Here is a 13,994-nt window from a genome sequence, read left to right on the forward strand (position 1 = left end):
GTGGATGGCAAGGATTGGGTACAAATGGCATTATATATAGTGTTCTATGGATAATAGAAAGAACCCAAAGTGCAGAATTTTTGCCGGGGCTCTGACTCTGCCTCCATTCAAGTTTACACTATATGATGGGTTCTTCCTTGTCCACTCTTACGTCCTTACCTGGTAAGATTCTTTCCCTGCAGTATTTTCTCATTATTGGCAAAGATTCTCTGCTACAGTTATACACAAACATAACCTCATGGTACCAAGTATCTCTGTACAAGTCTGCTTCATAGCTGATCAGTTCAGGGTATTAGCTTCAGGTTCAGTATCATTTCTCTTCTCATGATTTCAATCTTTTGTAGCCGCACAGTCATTTGGGAAGAGAGAGATACAGAAATTTGTTGGCCCAACTTATCAAGTGAAGCCTGTTACAATTTGGATGTGTTTGGATTCCAGTTGGTTATAATTAATCATGAAAAAAATTGATTGATTATGATTGGTTATAAAAATTGAAATTGAGATTGAAAGGCCACCTTCCTCAACTTCATCCATAACACAGCTAACACTCAAATAATTAATTATAGGCAAAATGGAGTATCTGGTTTTTTTTTTTTTTTTACCCGAACGATGATTGTCTTTATAACAATCAATTAAATGGGTAATCCAATCAGGCATCTTGTCTGTCTCTTAACAGTACGAAGCAATCTGGAGTATGATTTTGGGAATCACAAGAAAGTTTAAAATGTTTGCTTTAATTCTGCATCACAAGAGCGACATACTTGACACAATTTTTGGGTAACAGCATCTTTGACTTCTTCTCATTTTTGCCTTGTGTGATTACAAATGAGGTTGCTCAAGATGATCCTGCTCATAATTAAACATGATCATTAACAGTGAGATCCAAAGCTTCAGTCACAAAAATCTTTACAAAGATGTCAACGCAAGTTCCATGTAAAAGTAAGAAAAACTATCCTTGCAATTTACTCTCTTTTTACATTTTTTTTTGGAAAAAAGAAAGAGTAAAATATTAAAAAAGAAACTGAATTAGCAGAGCAGAATAAGAAAAATACAGCAATCACACATCCCCAGCCTTAAGGGGAAAAATAAATACAAATAACAAGAAAAGAGAATATGAATTCTCTGACACCTGTCACTCATCCCAACACAAATCCACAATTTTTCGTCTCCCTATCCCACCAAACCAAACAAAAAAAAGCTTTTAACATACTGATTAAAAAAGGTTGTAACACGAACACAAAATGTGGAAATTGCAATTCAATCCCTGCATGTAAGTTGAAGTTAGGAGAAAAGGCACGTGACTTGTCAACTGAAGAGCTGCTCCTTCTCAATAGAAGCAAAGGGCACTGATGAATTGCCATTCATGTTGTTGTTGTTGACTGAATTCCCCCTCTTCTGCAGCTTCTGTTGCTCATATACGTGCCTTAGTCTCTCTATTTCCTTCTTCAGTGCTTCTTGATGTGCTGGTTTTTTTCAGGAAAAATATATAAAACATGAAAGCCACATTCTCAGTAATCATGGTGCTTTATATTAGTCTCAATCAAGATTACCATGTTAGACATTACTATAATATAGATGAAACGTCCTACATACAAAGCATATATCGATTTACATAGAAAAGAAATTGGTAGGTTCCTATTTCATCTGGACTTGGAAAAAAAAAAAAAAAGGCTTTGGCGACTTGTTTTAACATAGTAATAATATTTGACTTGTACCCTAATTTGTCTATCGGATGAAGAGAAAAATAGAAATAAAATAATATTAGGAGGAAAAATTGTCAGAAATAGTATACAGTTTTTCCTCCCTTATATTTTCTTTTTCACTCTTTTCAATCCAAATCAAACAGTAGTGTTTACAATCCATGTACATGTCATTAGTTGATATATGCTCTTTTTCTCTTTGTTTTCGAATATTTAAAAAAAAAAACTATTATGTGTTTCTTTGTTTTTATTTATAAGTAAAACTATAAATTTTAAGAAGCATTTATGACATTTTCCTCAAATTGTCCTCCTAAAGCCTATGTTTATTTTTATTAGACAAACTTATTTAATTAATTATATGGATAATTTAATCTAAATTCTTAATTTCAAATATAATCATTATACTTAATTAACATTTTTAAATTATGTGGATCACTTATTTTTTTTCTATATTTAAAAACGGAGGGGAACAAGTTAACACCATCAAAACCATGAAGAGAATATGATTATAGGTATTATTATAATTGAGCTAATTTATGTATGTAAAAGATTGTGGCTATTGTTATAATTGAGCTAATTTACGTATGTGAAAGATTGTGGCTTCCTGTACTTCTACATTTGATTTATACATGATTCATGTACCCAAGAAAAGAGGATGAGCATAGGGTGAGACCGTGAGAGTACCATCTTTGAAAATCTTGTCTTGGGCTAAAGCAGCAATGCGTTGCTTCAAGGCACTGTTGTTGACGTTGAGTACCAAACGTTGGTGGTCCAAGAATGCTACACGTGGCGACAACGCTGATACTTCCGTCTTCATCACACAATTGACATTAGTTTTAATTAAGGCTCATTAAACATAATAACTAAAAGAAATATACTACTACGCATTTTCTTTTGAAAATGAAATTTGTAGCGGCCAGCTTATATTAATTACAAGCTTATTCACCTGCAACGTCGTCACGCTCTTCTCCAGATCAGAAATGTACTGTAGCTTTCTCACCCTTGACCTTTGAGCTGATTGTCTGTTCGCCAATATTCTGAATTCTCCAAACAAATCGCTCATTAACTTATATGTTAATTATTATTAGGAACAAAGCATGGACTAATTCATTTGATGTGGTATCTCTAACTGCATCTCATGCAATGAAAAAGGGAAAAACCGAAAAAGTGAAAAAACATCCCTCTATGTCAATGTATGGTTTCACATTTAAATTGTGATTTAATTTTGGCGTCAGTTAACATTACCTTTTGACCCTTTTAGGATCGGCGATAGTTTCGACGCTGCTAGGGGCAACGGACGACGGCGGTGATGCTGTTTCATTTTTGCACGAGCTCTCCACCTCCGCTTGCTCACTTTTCTTTAGCGGTGGCTGCTGCTGCTGATTCTCTTTAACTGGGACCACTTCGTCTAATACCATTGGCTTCTCATCATTGTTGCTGTTTTGATCGGACGGTGTGGAAGCGTTCGACAATGCCTGGGGGAAGCCACCGGAGGAAATGTCGTCGGAGAACATCGACATAAACTGCTCCTCGTCCAGCCTGTCGAACCCATGGGCTCCCGCAGCAGAACCGGAGCTCCGGCATTCTTCGAGGAACGCGATGGAATCGCTTGCCGACCGCCGGTGAGCACCTCGCCGCGCTGACGAAAAGTCGAGGAACTCGTCGACCCAGGAAGGTAACTGTTGTGATGATGGTGGTGAAGAATTTTGTTGCTGTTGTTGTTGCTGGGTAGTGTCAGTAGGATTGAAATTAGCCATAGCTGACATCTTGTGATGAGGAAAAGAAGGCCAATTTTGTGGGATGCTTGGTATTTTGGGAGGTAACTGTGCCATTTCTAATGTATGTGATGTGACCCCAAATACACAAGATATATAACGAAAATACAGTGCGGGGAATGTGTTTCAGAAAATGAATGAGGGGGGAATCGCAATAACTTACAACTAACACAAACAACCTCAGCTGCAGGAACAATAATCTGATTCTTGGGCTTCTCAAACTCGGGGGAAGATAGAGATATTAAAGGGATGGGAGTTATAGAACCAAGTATGAGTCATAAAAACCTCATCTCATGAAGGTTTTTTATTGGCTCCTCTAGTTTCTTAGATTTTAGTGTGTGTGTTCGTTTTGATTGGTTTTTTCAAGGTCCAGATGTTTCGGAAGGAGGTGGGAACTAGGAAGGAGGGAATGGAATAGAGAAGAGAGAGAGGTAAGTCACATGGGAGGGGGATTAGAGACAGCTAGCAACAGCTAGGTGGTGAAAGACTCAACGGTTTTAGTGGAAATTTGGCAGTGTAATTTAATAACTAGAGGAATCAGCATCCACGTGCCGATGTGACCCATCTCCTTGTCATCCAGTTTCTCTTACATTACCATATTAAATCCATTCTAAAGCTTATATTATGCAGCTTACATGTTTGATAAAAAATATTTAGTGCATAGTACTACATACCAACTCGTGTGTCACTTCCGTGTCTGGCCCATTGTTTTTCCCTTGGTCACACTGTATCAGAACTGTTCAGTTGCTCATCTCTAAATCATCTTTTTTTCATTGTGCCATTTTGGCAAGCCTTTTTTTTTATTTGGATTTTTTCCCTGATGACAAGTGTTTGGAAGGGAATGGCACTCACCATATGTTCTCATGTTCGGATCAGATTGCCTGCTGTTTATAATTTAAGAATAATTGAGGGAATGGGTTTTTCATCATTCTGTGGGTGCGTAGCAAATTAGGAATCAATAAGCATGCAAACTATGCAGCTGGACAGACTGAAATGATTTAATGGATTAGTTTTTTGGCGTGCTCAACTTAATACATCATCCAGGTATTATTTTGAAACGATTGAGTGAGAATCAATAATAAGAAATTATAATTTTAATGTGATAAGAAAGTTCTTAATTAATCATATATAAGAAACACTGATGAGATAAAATAATTGGAGATCTCTTGGGCAATTTAATTTATATGGGGATAGTGGGAGTGGTGGGAAAATGGAGGACTTTGGCTAAGGATGAGCTGTGAAAAGCAAGGAGCTTGTAAGAATCATGTCCTTCTTCCCCCCATGTGAAACTGTTTCTAGGAGCCCCCAGCGTTCTTTGCTTTGTCCCCAAATCAGAATCACATGGGGATATTTGTGTCCCTGTTTTCCTCCCCTCCTCTCTCTCTGATTTTTTATTAACTTCCATCATTTCTTGCTGGCTCCTATGTTCTTTGTTTTAAGAAAAGTACTTAGAAGACACTAATAATGATTAGGGGAAAAGTTGGGATGCATGTTAAACCACCTATTGTTTAATAGTTGGCCGTATAAAAAAGTAAAGAAACACCACCCACTTTTGGTATGTTATCTTAAGACATGCTTGTAACTTCATTTCTTGATGCATAAGGAAAACTTAATTAAACAATGCAATGGGAGAATATTGGAGAAGCTTAAGATTCCCCATGAGACTTCAGGATGAATTCATTTAGGAACCTAACAGCTATCACGAGAATCGTAGACATATTCCCTCTAAGTAACTAGGGACATAATCTGATTCAACCCCATTTTAAGTGGTTTAGCTAGCGTTCCTAACGGTCAAATTAACATGATTCCGTTCCATATTCTTCATGCATAAATATTGCAATATGTAGATTTTAGATTATTGTCTCACTGAACATATTTGAATTTTGAGCCAAGAATAGTGACTCGGTTGATAGGTAGAGTTATATGAGCTAAAGATTTACGGTTCAATATCTATTGCACTCCACTCTCAAAAATTGGACAAATCTATCAGCCTCTTATTTTTTCTTGCAAAACCAACCGTTTAATTTGTTTTGGTAATTAGAAAGGTATACAAATCTATTTTAAAAGATTTTCTAGAAGCAAAGCAAGTCTCAACACTCTGAGAGTTATTTGCTAACTGGGTCCTTACATTGATAATGAGAGGCAAACCTTAATTATGATGTTTGTAGAGGAAGGGAAATGCTAACACACACACACACATCACGAAATTCTGATAAATGGATAATAATAAAAGGGGTTCGCATGTGCACTCCATGAGACGAGCTTACGACCAAGAGAATGGATAGAGATAAATTGTTGTAACAATGTATTGGAATTTTGCCATTTCTTTTGTAATCCCAAGAATTGTGTTTTGTGGTACCGTACGATAAATGGCAGGGGAAAGGGGAATATGGGAAGTGAATAGCATGAATTATAATTGCACGTGGGAAGAGCAAGTGAGTCCCCACCTGTCTTCCTCTTCTCCTTTATCATAGTGTTCGTTTTCAATAATATGATGAGATGTTATTAATGTTGAAGGCACTAAAAGTTAACGCGTAGAGACATTAATAAAAAAGAAGGAAGTTAGGTGACCATCATTTCATGTAGTATTTCTTCGTACTTATTTTTAGAGGAAATAGCGATCAAGTATTATTGAAGAGAATTTATAACAGACAAAGATAAGTGAATTTTTATTAATTTAAAAAAAGTTATTATTAAAATTCAAATGAATACTTATTAATAAAAAATTAATCTAAATCAATAAGTATTCATTTGAATTTTAACAATAAATAATTCTTGACTAATATAAGTTTTTTATAACAATTTTTAATTAATATTTTCCCTTATTTCTATCGATCAATATTAATTTAGAACATTTTTGTATTGCAAGCTTTTTTTATTTGTTGTTAATAGTGCAATTTATTCTCTGGAGAGGCTACCCAAAATGTTGTGGTTTTGAATTGATTATCTATTAGTTAATTTATTTTAGGGTGTCGACATATATACTTTTCTTTTGGGTGAAGGACATGTATGATTAACTTTATAAACAAAATTATTGTTGTTAATATTACAATAAAATTTTCTCCTAGCCTCCCAAGTTCTTGATTACTGAATTTAGATGTATGTATGTAATGTTGATTTTATTCACATTCTTGTCAAAATATGCAGATTAAATTCCCAGGTGCATACTAAACGGAGAAAGAAGCAAGTTTATTCTTAAAAAAAAACAATATGAATTATAGAGTGAAAATTATTATAAAAAAATATCTAGTTCAAGTCTAAAAAATACGATTGTGTTAAATATTTGGAAGGAAAGCTTGCCCTTAGGAAAGGGTCTAATATGGTGTGACCCAGACTTGTCAAGGTTCTGTAATAAATCCTCCAACTGAGGTGGGATAGATTTACATTAGTCGGTATGCGGGAAGACAAAACTACTATAAAATGTGGTAAAGGAGTAAAAATACTTATAAATTAATCAGTGATGGATGTTCAATATTTTAAAGTGATAAAAATGATAAAAATACTTATAATATTACATGAGCAAGTACAAAAGTGATCAGACCATTAATTTTGATCGTTAAATACTAAATGTGCATGCCATGTGTCAGCTTTTATTGATGTAAACTAATAAAGAGATAAAAATGCCTACAAAGTCATCAACCAGGATAAAAAATACTTATAATGTTATCAGAGTTAGTGTAAAAGTGATTAATCCATCAAATCCTTTAAATGTGGACTGTTTAGTAGATATTTAAACAAAAACTGACTATTTTTTCACTGATATGGACAAAAAATATTTTCAAATAAAATTCTCTAAAGGTTAATCGATCATTATATGAATACCATATAAGAAAATATCATTTTGACTTAATATCGAATTAAATTGATTGTTTTTTTTGCAGTAACAGAGAAAACCATTTGAAAATATTGAACATATCATAAATAAAATTGCTTAAGGTTATGACAATGTTCTTAAGGTAGGGCGACATAGGAGGTGTGTTTAGTCTTGATCTTCGATTGTGTATAACCTATCTTACTATGTTGAATATTAGGTTTTGCAGAGAAGAAAAATGAGTGGAGAAGGAGGAAATAAAGGGGTGAGATACGTGGCAATAGAAAAAAACTATGTGGTATGGATTTTGACGAATTGGTCACTAATTATAGGTACTCATATGATAATTGATCAACATCCGTAAAAATTTATTTGAGAATATTTTTTATCTACATCAGCAAAAAAAATAGTCAATTTCTATTTAGATGTCAGCTAAACGATTAATATTTAAGAGATTTAATAGATTGTTTACTTTTATATCAACTCTGGTAACATTATGGGTATATTTGCTCCAGGCCGATAATTTCATGGATATTTTTGCCCCTTTATTAGTCCACATCAGCAAAGGTTGACACATGGCATACACAATTAACATTTAATGGTTAAAGTTAACGACATCAGGTCAAAATTAATAATCTAATCACCTTTATACCTACATATGTAATGTTATAAGTATTTTTATTCTTTTTCTCACTTTAAAATATTGGATATTTTTCACTAACTATCTTGTGGGTATATATAAGGTGGGGGAAAGAATGAAAGTAGATGAGTTTTTGAAGAATTGCTTGGCTTCTTATTTTATATTACTGATTTACAGCGCACTAGGGATAGAGCAGCACGGACGGAGTATTTTTGTGAAGTCAGTTCCAAAATCACATTTTTCACGATGAGTACCTATTTTTAAATAAAACTTGAGTCAACCTATATCATTTTTTATATTAACTAAATAAGGCAGATGTGATCTACAGATTTTGATTTGCAGGTATGTTTTTTGTTTGGAAGCAAGTAGGTATCACAGATTGATAGTTCCCATTCATTGCCAGTCTCTCGGCAGAAATTAAGGAGCGTGGGATGGAAATTAATGGAAAGACCAAAAGTTTTTGCTTTCATGTGAAGCACTAAAAGTAACAAGAATGTATCATCGTGCTTAATACTTGTACGTTAATGTCAACATCTAGAGGGTTTAGGCGAAGGAAAAAAGAGAAGCCTATTGATCAAAAAGCTCAATTTTGAAGTTGGGTGCCTCCATGGATGGCAAGATATTGAATTTAGATCTTCAAGAGCCAGATCTATAATTTCATGGGTTCTCGTTAAAAAAAAAAAATGGAAAAAGGACGAGAAAATATTTACACGTTTTTATTTCTTGACCAGGGTCACATTCCCCCCCCCCCGGCTGCCGGCCTTCTGTGTCAATCCTTTTACTGTAATTTTATACAAACAAGCAAAAAAAATTATTAGCAAAAGGATGGAATACAACATATACTTAATATAACTTATTTTTAATTAATTTATCGAAATAAAAAAAATCGTCATGTCATCAAAACAACTAATGCTTCATGTATAATTTTTTTATAGATGAGTTTAAATTTTTGACTGCAAATATCACGTTATATGCTTACTTTCTTTTTTCAAATGAAATACGAGGCAAAAGCCCGAATTTTATTCAAACGTTAATTCGACAAATTAACATCTAACCAACGCATCTGGGGAATCTGGAAGAAGCCCTCGTTAATATCCTTTAACGTGGAATCGGGTCCGCTGCTGCTGTTATCGGCAACAGACAGATTATTATGATTAAAAAAACCAGCACTACCAACAAAAAATTGAATCCAGTAAAAAAGGTTATTTTTAACAATTTGTCAAACTCAAACTCATGTTCAAATTCTCGTAGAAAGAAATGTTAATATTTAATACTCGCTCTTGCCTCAAACAAAATTATTTTTAATAAAAGAATACTTGTAAACAATATAAAAAAGCAGCACCATCCTCATATTTAAATGATTTAGATTATATATATATATATATATATATTCATATGTTTTTTTATTTTATCAAAAAAAGTAAACATTATTTTTGAAAAATTATTTTTTATATTATATAGTACAAAATATGTTAAAATTATTCAAATCAAATTTAAACAATCTTAAGTCTGCCGTTTGGCAGTAGCACAGCCAGATCCACTTCTATAGTTATATTTTTATGGTTTTCAACGCGTGAACATTTCGTTCCAAAAAATACATAAGAACTAAGATTCACATGAACATTTATTCAATTGAACCAAAAAAAACGCGTGAACGCTTTAAACCATACAGCAGAGGTTTGAACCACCCGTGAAAAAAATGATTAGAAACAAGAGTACAGGACAGGCATGGACGTGACTTTTCATTGCACTTCATCAATTGTTCTGATTTAATGATTTTTTTTTATGGCAAAAGGCCAAGTATTCTGATATTTGGGACCAAATTCTATACTTTTTTTTTTTTCCTTTTTGATAATCATGGTAATGTCGCAGTACCCAAGAAATAAATAATGAGTTTTTTTTCAAGAAAATAAATTGTAAGTAAGGAATTTTTACCGTTAAGCGGCTTAGATTTGTAATGAAGACATAGTAAAAAGAAACCAGGTTGCTGCCATAGCAGGTTCCCAAACAACCAAGTAGCGTTCGGGGTCCGCCATAGGAGGTTTCAAAGGGGCTCTCCTAAGTTTTCTTTTCTCATATAGGATAGAGAAAGCAAGCTCCGAACTTTAACATGAATCTGTAGAAAAGCTCGAGGTTCAGGAAGAGGGCCAATCTAACTAACCGCATATCCAGTTCATTTGTGGAGAAAGGAAAATCAGGTGGACCAGAGTTCAGACAGTACCTCCCCCTAGTTCACAAAGTTGGCTTCCTTAAAATCCAGATCATGGTATTGATTTTCATCAAGCCTTGTCCCCCTTCGGGACTTCTTACTTCAATAGGTAATCAAGTCAATTTACATGCTAGCTCTGAAAACCACCATGCGTGAACCACTCTCATCATCTCAATTTACATGCTTAGAGTTGGATCCCACACTAAGCTAATTGCCATGCACTCTTCTAAGTCACAAACGCCCGGAATTACTCCTAGCTAGTTGAATCAATGCGCCTACTCTGTTAAAAGAGACATATGAGGGGTTTACATTCAGTAGCCACACCTGTAAAGAACGAATGGCACCATTTTTAAGGATATGTTGTGCTCACAAGAACTGAAATACAAACCTGTTCCCACATTTTACCCGAGCAGGCTCTTCTTTCAGCTGCCAAAACTCCCAAATCTCAGTAGACAGAATACCTTGTAAGGTTGAGATCCAAGAGATTACCAATCAAAGAGCGGCTAATGGCAGCACTACTCTGCTCTACTTTCATATCAGGCGCAACATTGGTAAGTGGATGTTTTACTCAGCAACTTAATCAAGAGAAGAATTCAATGTTTTCCAAATATACAAGAATGAAAATTATTTTAATTATTCAACAAGGATAAGGACACGGCTCAAAGCCTCAAACCCTGTAAAAACATAGGTTTGATTGTTCAAATCCCGTTGCCAAATGAGAAAGTTATTTGAATAGTTTTTAAAGTATACGTGTAATTACTGAGTCATGAGGCCTACTTTGACCTTGTTATGGCCCCAAAAGCCAAGCCATCAAAACTTTTCCTTTTTTCCTTTTAACCCACAAGAAAACTTTTAATTTAGTAAACTGAGCCCCCCTACTTTTCCGTTAAGTAATGAATCTATTACGGCACCACTGCTTACACTCAGTTCATTTCAAACTTTTGGAAAATAAACAATCAAACAAAGACATGTTCTCGCATCTTGACTTCACAATTAATTTCCTCAAAACCTGCCCCAACCCCAGAAGGCGCGTGAGAGTTTAGACTAAAAGGAAGAATCAAGGACTAACTTCAAATTTTCCAGAAGGAATCAATACTATAAACTCTTACATCCAGGAGACAAGGAGCAAAACCTTAAAATGATCAAAGATCACAGTTTTTAAAGCTGGCCTAATAAGATAATGAAATCATAATCCTCCAAGCTCTTGCAGAGCTAAGCAGCAAACCCTTTCTATTTTTCTTTACGATATATCACAATGATCTACCCAGGGTGAGAGAACAAATGATTTCTATGGCCATTTCTAAGCTGATGATAGGTTATTTATAGTATAAATTAACATAGTCAAAAAAGCATTTCCATCATAAGACATTGCCCAGCTCCAGTTCACATTTAGTGGCATCATGGAGGTAGATTATACCAAAATCCTCCCTGGAGTCATCTGTTTTTCTTCTCTTTCTATGGAAGTGCGGGCTATAAGAAAGTCAGTGTAATGAACAAAATTGAAAAGTTCAATTATAACAGTTAAATTTAGACATGAATAGAATAAATCAACAGCGCCTTGTAATTGGAAGAAGTTAATGTTTCAAGGAAAACAAAACCCATTGAATATTTATTAGGATAAAAGTCATAAGATCTTGTTGCATATAGGACAAAACCAAGACTAGACGCTCATTATAAGGAACTGAACAATCAGCCAGAGCAGACTTTCTGCAATTCTAAGTCGAATTGGCCACAAGGTCCCTAAATTTTGAGTAAGGTAGTAAAGGACCAACACAAAGTACAAAGTAAACTACAACAATATATATCTCTAGAAAAGAAATAAGTATGCTTCAAACAAGAAGATGGAATGAAAATGAAAATTACACCATAAAACTGCACATCATTCAAGCATCCGCATAACCACGCTCAGAGTAAGAAAAAGAAAATTGTCAGCATGATTTATCTCACTATTCTGGATGAATAAAGCATACACTGCAACTATAAGAAGGCAAGTGACAAAATATTCTCCTCCGTGCGTGTTTATGATTTTGATACAATTCTAATGTCTAAGTAAAGGGAGAAGCTAAAAATTACCAATCAAAAACTGATGCCACTCCAGTTCCAAAGATACACAGCAATCTACTTCTGAATGTTAAGCATGGACTTCACCTCATTCTGCTCCTCCAAGAGTCCTTCACTGACATACTTATTCAAGAGCTCCATCTTTTTCTTCTCCAGTACCATTTTCTCAATCTCCTTATCATCGGGCAAAGGCACGTGCACCACAAACTGCCTCTCGTTTTCCTCTAATTTCTCCCTCATCTCCCTTTCCCTCTTCCTCTCTTCCTCCACAACATCTTCCTCCTCTTCATGCAAGAGCTCCCTTGCCGCTGCAGTAACACTCAAAGTTACCACTTCCCCACTCTTCACACTCTTCCTCGCCTCCCTTCTAATTTCTTCCAATCTATTCCATTCCTCCACCGCTTCCCTCCTCATCTTCTCCTCTGCTGGGCCCTCAAGCCTCTCCAAAATTCCATCTTCATCGTCCCTATACCCATAATAGCTCGCATCAATCCTCTTATAAATATCATACCGAGTTCGCCTCTTCCTGAGCTCAGGCGGCTTCTCGAACAACTCTCTGACCCCAGGTAATTTCTTTGCAGCACCAAAATACCTGTATCCAGGGCCACGCCCCCCTGGATTTGGAACATCTACGATATTGCCCTCCAAATCCGTCATCTTCGCAGAGTGTTTGGTATAATTAGGGCCACCAAGCTCAACGATTCGCCGTTCCCAGTGACCCTTTTCTCGTATGAGCTTGTTGATCTCATCGTTGAGGTCGCGGAGGCGGTGCTCGCCGAGACCTTCGTTCTGAATCTCGGCGACCTTGCGTCCAATCTCTCGCATGATCTGCTGGCGCCATTTGTCAGCCTCGGCGAGGTCGCGGCACTCGGAGGCGAGGTATGGGCGGCGCTCCTTAGGCTTCTTCTTCTCCTCAGCTTTGAGGGCAATGTAGCGATTGAGCATCGATTGAGCCTTCTCCTCATTACGAGCCATCTTCCGAAACCAACAGTCTGATTCAGACTTCTACTTCCTTCTTCTGTCTATCAGTTCGAAATTTTCCAAAGCTCGCCTCTCCTACCGTACCTTCTTCGATTATCTCAATTCCCAAATCAATCTTCAAAACCCCAACCCTCTGCCGTCACTCGAACCTCCGTGTGTTTCCGTAAACAAAATAAGGAAAATAAAACTTTACTGGTATTACTTTACTAATATTTACTTTACTATCCTCACTCCTCCGTATAACGCCGGAGAAGAAGGATTTTAATATTAAAAAAATTGAGGATGGATATTTATAAAAGGAAGAGAGGGGAGGGGAAGGAAGGAATTTATATCCTTTTTATTTTGTTTTAACTAAATATCTCTCCTCTATTTTTTCAATCAAACAAGCAGAGGGAAAATTCCTCTTCTTTTTGTTATATTAATATATCATTCACATGAAAGTTCATGAGCTTTTGTCCTAAAAGAGTTTTGAATTGGATAGATAAGCGAAAACAAATTATTCATATACCAACAAAAAACCAAAGCCACTTGAACCACATTGTCTTGATGGCTCATCATAACTTCTCTATACTCTTATCGTTCACCTGAACAATGTTGACTTATGCTATAGCACTGGCGTATCCATTGAGCTTGTTATTTTCAATTTAGTTGTCATTTTAGTGTGTGTGTGTGTGTGACTTTTTATTTACATTTAACAACAATTTATTTAAAGGATTCAACTATTTATTAAATTTGACAAAAATATATCTTAAATGTGATTTGAATATATTTTTTATTTTTAGGGTTACCCAAATAGTCTTTTAGTTTTTACTATGTC

General features: G+C 35.3%; 2 protein-coding genes across 4 annotated transcripts; both read right to left on the reverse strand.

The window, feature by feature from the left end:
• Positions 1-525: 525 nt before the first annotated feature.
• On the reverse strand, positions 526-3,974 carry LOC129315255 (basic leucine zipper 61-like). Its single transcript, XM_054958840.1, has 4 exons — positions 2,946-3,974; positions 2,647-2,737; positions 2,385-2,511; positions 526-1,463 (listed from the first exon to the last, which is right to left on the reverse strand). Exons 1-4 carry the CDS (start codon positions 3,530-3,532, stop codon positions 1,306-1,308), a joined length of 963 nt encoding a protein of 320 aa, XP_054814815.1. The 5' UTR covers positions 3,533-3,974; the 3' UTR covers positions 526-1,305.
• Positions 3,975-9,809: 5,835 nt separating this feature from the next.
• Positions 9,810-13,378, reverse strand: LOC129316875 (uncharacterized). Of its 3 annotated transcripts, XM_054961250.1 has the most exons (4): positions 12,209-13,378; positions 10,524-10,660; positions 10,148-10,415; positions 9,810-10,042 (listed from the first exon to the last, which is right to left on the reverse strand). In XM_054961250.1, exon 1 carries the CDS (start codon positions 13,169-13,171, stop codon positions 12,254-12,256), a length of 918 nt encoding a protein of 305 aa, XP_054817225.1. In that variant the 5' UTR covers positions 13,172-13,378; the 3' UTR covers positions 9,810-10,042; positions 10,148-10,415; positions 10,524-10,660; positions 12,209-12,253. The 3 variants fall into 3 exon arrangements, with proteins under 3 accessions (XP_054817225.1, XP_054817224.1, XP_054817223.1); XM_054961249.1 differs by having other exon boundaries at positions 9,810-10,415; positions 10,524-10,596; XM_054961248.1 differs by having other exon boundaries at positions 9,810-10,415.
• Positions 13,379-13,994: the final 616 nt, after the last annotated feature.

Source organism: Prosopis cineraria, unplaced genomic scaffold, assembly GCF_029017545.1.
Source record: "Prosopis cineraria cultivar Desert tree isolate PC_DT_omini unplaced genomic scaffold, ASM2901754v1 PC7, whole genome shotgun sequence".
NCBI classification, from domain to species: domain Eukaryota; kingdom Viridiplantae; phylum Streptophyta; class Magnoliopsida; order Fabales; family Fabaceae; genus Prosopis; species Prosopis cineraria.

Excerpts from the sequence above, each read along its gene's own strand:
- LOC129316875 (XM_054961249.1), bottom strand. The coding sequence starts at position 13,171 with ATGGCTCGTAATGAGGAGAAGGCTCAATCGATGCTCAATCGCTACATT.
- LOC129315255 (XM_054958840.1), bottom strand. The coding sequence starts at position 3,532 with ATGGCACAGTTACCTCCCAAAATACCAAGCATCCCACAAAATTGGCCT. Across the intron at positions 2,512-2,646 it reads AGAGCGTGACGACGTTGCAG|ACGGAAGTATCAGCGTTGTC; the intron begins GTGAATAAGCTT and ends TGTGTGATGAAG. Across the intron at positions 1,464-2,384 it reads AGACAAGATTTTCAAAGATG|CACATCAAGAAGCACTGAAG; the intron begins GTACTCTCACGG and ends GAAAAAAACCAG.